The following is an 8,908-nucleotide window of genomic DNA, read 5'->3' on the forward strand; positions in this document are numbered from 1 at the left end:
GTATTATTGAACTGGAATGCATTAACTTCACCAACATGTAATATTTATTGTATTTAGAGAAAAAACACTAATTAAGAACAATTATAACCTCATAAAACCATAGTAATAATAAGAAGAATAAGAAGAACGACAGTAACAACACCACCAACAAGAAAACAACCCTCTATTCCTCTCATCAAAATTACTCATATCTATTTATTAAACAGGACACAAACTTTTTTCTGCGATGATCAGTCTATGGATTGATACTCTTCAAGTTCCAAATATCATCGTCCCAAACAACATCACTAAACAGGGCATCGTAATTTTGAGAAATGAACTCAACATCCCAGAATGGTAACCAAACAGACCCCCATGACATTACCTCATCCAGACCACCTATTAACCATGGCAGCTCCTCTAAACCCAGAAAAAAATTCTCTACCCCAACTGCACCAAAATTTCCTTCTTCCTTCTCCACAGCTGGCTTGCTCTTCTTTGCCTCACTCTCGCCTTCATCAATGTTTATTTGCCTCTTCATTTAGAATGTTGTGAAGATTAATCATGGAAGGGACAAGAAGACGAGAGGGAAGAAGAGAAGAAGAGGAGGAAAGGGGGCGGGGGGGGTCGGAATCTGGACCGCTTGGTGAATTTGTCCCTTTCGAGAGGCACAAGGACCTTTGAAGAGGCTTAAGATTCAAATCTGCCGTTAATTTAATCCAATACCGTGACTGAAAACAGGACCCTTTTTCGATGAATTCCCAGTTACCAACTGCACATTTCAGACATCAATTTTGTTTTTAAATTTCCAAGTTTTAGTAGCGTGAATAAAAAGAAAATTTGGTTATATGTAAAATTGAAAAAATAAAGAAAACTTCTGGAATATTACAGGGACCAATGTTTTAAAAAAAGTTTATTTTATTGAATTTTGATATTAAAATTTTATTTTATTATTTTAATTACTATCTTTAATGAAAATTTAAAAAAAAAAATTAAATACGTGTCCATGACGTATCAGTCCTATATATGTATATGAAAAATAACATGTCACTTATCATATAAACACAAACTAATGACAATAAAAATGTCGAACATATATTATAAGATTTGGTTACTCAAAGGGTTTAGTAGAACCCAATAAAAAAGTCTTTAGGTTAACTAAATACAAAATAATTCCAACAATTCTAACCAGTAAAAGGACTTGTTTAAAATTTTTTAACTATATTGATCATGTGTAGAAGATATGTAATGCCCCGGTCTCAATATTAGACAAATTATAAAGTTATATATTTACGAAAAGAACTAAAATAAACATGCAAAGCCAAGAATAATAAATATAAATAAAGCATTTAATATGTAATAAAAAATTATTTCAAATTCAAAATTGAAAATAGTTCTCCTCATAATGAAAATTTTTTATCTCAAAAATTTGAAACATATCATTCCATTATAAATAGAAACTGAAACAATTTAAAAGTATCAAATGTAATGAATATGTAAGTCCTCAAATAATTAGCTACTTGATATCAAATCCAAACAATCACATCCTAAAATTTAATAATTACCGCAAATAATCAATACTTTATAGCTAGTAATTGTCGTGCAAAAAAAAATACATGTAATCTAGTAAATAATGATATAAAAAATTGATTTTTTTTATTCTCAATTCACACTTTTTATCAATTTTTATTGAAAATCAAGTCCCAAGTATATATATATATATTCAAAAATTAATAATACATATATTTATGCATAAAAAAATCTCGTCTCTAATATAAATTAAGATAACACACAACTCTAATAATATGAATTATAAAATCATAATTGTCATATTATTTTATTACTAACAGCACAATATCAAAATTAGTTTATTTTATATTAACATGATTATTATTTAATCCTAATTGATACAATTACGAATTATTAATTAACTTTTAACTTGTTAGGAGGGTTATAGTGCATAATGTTTAACTTTTATGAGAAGGATAATGAATTTTACAAAAGTAATATCGATTTTAACTTATTTAAAATATCTTAAAATCTATGTTAATGACTTTGTCTAGTTATTTTTGAGTATTGAAATTAAAAGTGAAAGCAAAGAGAGACTTGAACGAAATTGTAGAGATAAGTGTTATTTTAACTAAACAGAGAAAATAGAGAAATTAGTGTTTTAAATACGAAAAATAACTGAAATAGAGAAAAAAAAAATGAGAATTCTTTGGATTCCTAAACAAAAATATGCTATTTTAATTTTTCTTAATTAAAAATTTGATAGCGTTAATGTTATTAAACATCTATACGAATTATATTATAGCATTGACCAAAATTCAAAAAATAAAACTAGATATTTACTTTAAAAGTAAATTGACAAACTAGATCCGACTCATAAATTATCTCTCTCGAAAATTGTTGGGTCCAACTCAGAGGGCTTAATTGGGAGAAAAGAAATTAGTAGAACCACGGTTCCTGTTACATTGCCACACCAAATCTGAAATTGAAAATCACCCAACTATAAACCCTCCAATCTCCGCGTAATTCATTTTCAACCTTTCTTGCGGGCATCTTATTTCTCCTTTAGCAATGGCGACTCTAATGCAAAAAATCAATGAGTTAAGTAACTTCCCTTGGTTTCTTTATCCTCCCCAAATTTAAATCTTTCTATTCAATTTTTAATCATCTTTCGGTTCTTTTTGCTTCTCTATAAAATGAAAACGAAAATTGTTTCAACCAAGTTAGGACTCCTTTCTAATTTTTTTTGTCAACATAGCAACTACCCTTGTCAGAAAATTCTACATAAATGAGTTTGTCTATTTCTTTCTTCAGCGGTCATTCTAGCATTTTTTTTTATTAAATAGGCCAAAGAGGAAGCTACTAATCTTAATCCAAAATGGTGTTAAAGTGAAATTTAATTCTTCAATGGATAAGTCTGATTTATACTTTTTCAAATATATCAGTTTCATGATTGAAAGAAAAATAATAAATATATTTTTATCAACTGACATTTTTCTTATTTTCAATATTGTACTCAATATTTATTGAATAACTTTAAAAAGAATGAATTTTGATGTTTTATGAATCTTCTCCTACCACTAGAAGCTCATCCATATTTACATTGCGCTTTTGAGCATTAATAACTCTATATTTTTTTACTGGATAATCCATCAAACTCTTTCTTTTTAATTGGATGCAGTCAATGTTAGTATTGCTAATGTTGAGAAAATTCTTCACTTGTCTCTTTCTCTAAACTTGGGTCTGGGATTGTCGAGAGATTTATTGCAGGTACTTTCTCCGTGTAGCGAGCATTTGAGGAAGATAAATTAATGGCTGCAACATAGGTGGAAGAAAAAGAGAGTGAAAGATGATACTCCAGAGCGAAGAGAGGTTTTCATTCTGTTAAGAAGAGTTGTTTTTCGAATTCAAAATAGGTCTTTTGTTTTTATTCTTGGTAGATATCGATTGAGCAATTTTCTAAGAGTATTTTTTTTAATTTAAACGTAAATAAAAAATTATAAAAATATATTTTATTTAACATTTCTAACTCTATGTTAAAAAAGTTTCATAGTGTAATTATTGAATAGCAAAATAACATAAAAGAGACATATCACATTATTGTAAATTATTAATTTTTAAATAATTATTAGTAGATTACTTGAAATATTTAATAATTAAAAATAAATAAAAAATGCTTTTTTTTAAAAAAAAAGAAGATAGTTTTATCAATTATGTAAGGCAAAATCGAAGGTAGACAGAGAATAATAGGTCCCTCCTTTCAGCAACCAAACAAATCTGACCAATGCGATTGGATCTAAAATAACAACTTTTTCTTTTTTCTATTGTCATTAAAATATCATAAATTCTATTTGATGTGGGATCCTTCCACTTTTGAAAAAACTAAAAATGAATTAGAAATTCCAGAAATAGCAAAGAAAAAAAATATTACCTTAATTGAAATGAAACAAATTTGGCTATCACCCCCAAGACTTGGAACTTCAAGTTTCACGATTAATATTAATTTTCTATATAAACATGCTTATTTATAGTAAAAAACTTGTTCAGGATAAGACTTCCTTTTACTCAACTCTAACTTCGGTAATTAAGTTCAGAAAACTTTCTATGGTGTTTAAAGATATAGTACATCCAAGGCATTGTGGAATATAACTTATTTATTAGTATTTTATGATGATTTAAGAAAATTTTGTTCTTACATAGTAGTTTAAACTTTATGCAAATAGATAGAATAAATAAGTGTATGTAAATAAAAAGTGATGCCTTAATAAGTACTTTATCTAAAGAACTTATGTTGATTGGGTATATAATATTTTGCTCCAAAAGCTCTTCAATTAATCACCCGTCTCAAGAGATTCTTCCCATCTTGAGAATAAATTTTATTACTATATTTACAAAATAAAAAAATTAGAAAGCGTTTAATATATCCAAAAATTTAAAATATGAACGAATGTTTTAAAAAAAAAAATATGTCACAGTTATCTGATTACAAATAACTATTTATATAGTAAAAATTTATCCACAAACTATAAAAAAAAAAAAAAAAAACTCTAAATTTAAGTAATTATCTGAAGACAAATGTATAAAAAACATGTTGCAATACACATCTCAGAGCACGTAACGATTGATGACTTCTCTACCAATTACTATAAAGAAACTCAATTTCTAGTTATCATTTATTATAGAGAAACTCTAATTCTTTTCATCAGAGTTAGTTATTAATAAAGGTTTTTTATTATTTCTATTGTCGAGAGGGATCAAACTCATGATTGGACTATTAGAGGCAAATGCTTTTGTTAACCTTAATGAAAATTTAAAAAGATCAATGATAAACCCAAATGCCGCAGATCAAGGGAAGAAAGGAAAACTGACTCGGTCAAGCCACCATCCTGAACTCCTCACATCCGCAGTAGCTACATTTTTCCTCTGTCTTTTTCTTTTAATTTTTTATCCTTATCATTTCCTTAGAAGTAGAAAACACGTTATTTCATTTTTCTATACTTAAAAGTTACAATTCTGGAAATTAAAGAGGATGATGATATTTTTCAAAAAGGTTCAGGTTATTTTTTTACCTTAAGAAGAAAAACATTCTTATTTCTAACTTCAATCTGATTGGAATTTATCAATCAACTTTATAAATATTTAGTATCAAAGAAGAAATTGTTATTCTAAACTCACTTTTAATATTTTTTTCATATTAATTTGAACGTACGAGAAAATAAAATCTTATCACATGTTAGCATTTTGTTCAAATACAATTTTATTAAATAAAATCTTATTGAAATTAAATGTATAAAATGTTGTTTAAGACAGAAAAATATTCTAATTAGTATGAAATATTGAAAATTTTGAAAAGAGGACATAATTCCCAAGAATCAGCTGATTAAAACCCTTAACATGAACTGCTTCTGTCAATCAAGTATTAGAGAAAAGTTGTGAGAATCGAACTCACAATTCAAACTTGCATCATGCGCCATGATTGTAAGACACAAGACAGAATAATTACCAGAATAAATTCAATAATTCAATTTCTCCTTAATTGATTTTCAACCAAAGAATGGCGTAGATTCTTTACAGCTTTTTACTTGCTTTAGATGCAGCTGACAGTAACTGATTCAGAGCTCCTTAACACAATTGCCGACAAGTTGCAGGCTCTAGAGATTGCATTTGCGTGAAGCATAAGCAAATATCAAATACATCATCATCGTCCAGAGAAGACGACTTTATCAGATCAGATTCCAGATCCAAACTAAAATAAATAAATAAAGCTATAAGAATCTACCATTTTGAAAGAGAAAAAGAAGAAAAAAGAAGATTTGATTTAGTAATTTACATTTTATAGACTGCATTCATACGCCGCGAATACCCAAAACCTTAAATTACAAACACAACTTCCCTCGCTCAAGACTCTCCGACAATTACAAAATAAGATAGATGAGAGGAGATGGATAATACCCCCTCCCCCCCTTCTCATCGCTCTTTGATTTAAAATTTTCTTTCCTAAACTTCAAATCTAAACAAACCCTATTCGTTATTTCTTTCATTTTTACTTACATAACCATATTAACAGGTCGACCTTCCCGTACATATTTACACAAAACAAAAGGATCAGAACTTCAAAATTCTCTCTGATTAACGGCTACCAAAGTTTTGACGTAGCTGTTTTTCCTTTTCTTTCAACTATATACTCTTCTTTTTATGTTTGATGGATGAATTGGGTTGTTTTATGCCAGAGCAGGAATGCTGCAATTTCGACTATCCCTGTCGAGGCAATCAAACCCCTCGATTCGCACCACTGGCTTGTTTCCAAAATTTCCTCGGATGCAGCCTGCTTTTCTTGCGGAGGACGATGGCGGTGATGGCACTGACAGTGGAGGATTCTCATCCCCGAATCGAGCATCCTGTGTTAATGGGTTAGAAACTCTGCTCGGCGGCGACCCGCAAAAAAATGGGGGCGACGACGCTACTTGTGTGCTACTTTGTTCTATACTAGAAGCACCCTGTAAAATTAACAAGTTCAAATCAGATTTGGAAAGACCAACTTACTTTTTTTTGCACTATCATTCACAACAAGAATGAATAAAGGAATCTAAGTCTCCTTTATTGAGAACATCAACAAGAATCCATGAAGTTTTTCTGGTTCACCAATTTACTTCAGCCATAGAAGATAAACTGTAACTTGGTCCATACCCAATAAACCATTAGCTTACGGAATGTTAAATTTTGTTCAGATGTCAACACTACAAATGGTATCAGACTAGTAAGTTTCTTTAAAATTACCCAACTTTCCAAATTTTAACAGATTAGGAAAGGGCATACCTCAGTGAGGATGATATCCAAAAAATCAGTCCCTGGTTTTGATTCATAGAGCTCCGCTTGGTGCCTGAAAATTTCAACATAACCAACGCTTAACTAACAGTGACCTCTAATCTAAATCAAATATACACGGATTAGGAAAAATAAAATTACCCAAGATGCCATTTGGCAGGCTTGATGGGTAGATCTTCGATGGTGGCGTTAAGAAGACCAAAACGACGTGGTTTTGGACAAACAATAGACCTCCTCATCTCTTCACGGGTTGCATAGGTATTTTGCAGGATCCCGCACTGGTTCATTTTTCCTCTCTGTTGCCAATCTGATAAAAAAAAATCTGTTGCAAATTAACACAGTTTTACGTTAGAGAAGGGTCTTGTGGTTATTTGATCACCAGATCCATACACGTGCATGACAGTGATTAAACCAAGATCTGGTCAAACAAAAATAAGATAAACCAGTTGACATCTTTGACAAGTCTCAAAGAAATTGTGACACGAAACTGACCCCAAAAAAAGTTAAAATTAAAAGAAAAAAATAAGGAGGACTAAAATCTCTTGGAGTAAAGAGAAAAGAAGGAAAGAAAAAAAAAAGGAGCCTTCGCGGTATTTGGACATGTGTGCATGAATTACTTGTCTCGTTTGAATAGATCAGATAAAAATCTACCAGAGAGTCGTCAAAGCAACAAAAAGAAAACATTTGTACACCATTTGTCTTCTAGTTTCAAGAAATTAAGAGAGAAAAAAAAACAAATTTCGATTAAAATGATTTCGGTTTTCCCAGATCTACAGAGTTCAAATTTAACTATTAAAAAAAAATTAAAAAAAAAAAAGAACGTTGCCCGTAGAAGAAAATAAAGATAGTGAGAAACAAAAGCAGAAGAAACCCAAAACCATGAAGAAGAAATTGAAAAGATTAGGAGTCGGCACGAAGCTCCTAAAAGAGAAACATAGAGATATACCTGAAGCTTAACTGTACAGCACCTGGACTCTCTGCAGCTAAATATATTACTAAACCCCTCAAGCAAAAAACACAAAAAAAAAAAAAAAAAAAAAAAGGAAAAGAAAAAACGAACGGCGAGAAGGAGAGAAGAGTAGTTAGAATGGAGAAGACAGAAAAGCAAGAGGGAGGGATCCTCTCTGATTTATAGAGAGTCAAATAAATTAGAGAGAGAGAGAGAGAGAGAGATGAGAATAAAAAAAAAAAGAAATTTAATTTTATTTAAGGAAAAAGAAAAAAGAAAGAGGCGTTTGGGTTTTGGTATTGGGTAACACAGCACAGGTCGAGGGAGGTCATGGGAGGCACAACACCAACTTTGCCTTTCTTTTCTTTTTTTTTTTCTTCTTCTTCTTTAATTAAAAAAAAATATATATTTTTGTATTTGTAATTGATTTTTAATTTATTTCTTCACGCAGGCGGTGGCTCCCGCGAGAAATCTCATCGGTTTTAGCAACCCGTTAGAAAACTAATAATATTTTTTTTAACAAGAAAACTCTTTTCAGATATCTAACGAACCAAACCAAACCGACTTAAACTCGAGAGGGTTGTTTCTGTCAATTTCTCATTCAGGTTTCCTTGTCGGCGAGCCAATGGTTCTCGCTTCCTTCCTCGTTTGTGAATTTTTCTATTCAATTATTTTACTTCCAACTACGCAAATTTATCCCAAAATATTTTTATAACACCTGAAAAATCAAAAATATCTTTTTAAAATAATAATTTAATTTAATTTTTTTCCCCCTCATTTATATTTGAAAATAACAACAAAATCTCACCCTCTTATACACTCGTGTCTCCACCTATAATATTCCGGTTACCAAAAGATACAAAATGCTTTCACTCTCTATAAATAAATTTAATTTATTGATTCTAAAGAAATAAAACATACCTAATTATTATTTTTCTTTCTTAATTATAGCTTTTAAAACTTTAAAAACAAAATTATAAAGGACGTCAGTTATATATTTAATTTCTGCCCCCCCCCAAAAAATGTATATTTTTCTTTGCTTAAATTTTCTTGTTTAATTATAGATTATAAAATCTCAAAATGAAGCATACTTTTATTTCCTCTTTTATTTTATTATTACGTAGACTGCATTACTTATTTATTCAT

General features: G+C 29.8%; 1 protein-coding gene across 2 annotated transcripts; it reads right to left on the reverse strand.

The window, feature by feature from the left end:
• Positions 1 to 5,784: 5,784 nt before the first annotated feature.
• Positions 5,785 to 8,100, reverse strand: LOC110824300 (uncharacterized). 2 transcript variants are annotated; one of them, XM_022054886.2, is made up of 4 exons: positions 7,760 to 8,100; positions 6,955 to 7,120; positions 6,805 to 6,868; positions 5,785 to 6,485 (listed from the first exon to the last, which is right to left on the reverse strand). In XM_022054886.2, exons 2-4 carry the CDS (start codon positions 7,098 to 7,100, stop codon positions 6,210 to 6,212), a joined length of 486 nt encoding a protein of 161 aa, XP_021910578.1. In that variant the 5' UTR covers positions 7,101 to 7,120; positions 7,760 to 8,100; the 3' UTR covers positions 5,785 to 6,209. The 2 variants fall into 2 exon arrangements, with proteins under 2 accessions (XP_021910578.1, XP_021910577.1); XM_022054885.2 differs by having other exon boundaries at positions 6,955 to 7,135; positions 7,760 to 8,096.
• Positions 8,101 to 8,908: the final 808 nt, after the last annotated feature.

This window comes from Carica papaya, chromosome 2 (assembly GCF_054855325.1).
Source record: "Carica papaya isolate Zhongbai chromosome 2, ASM5485532v1, whole genome shotgun sequence".
Classification (NCBI taxonomy): Eukaryota; Viridiplantae; Streptophyta; class Magnoliopsida; order Brassicales; family Caricaceae; genus Carica; species Carica papaya.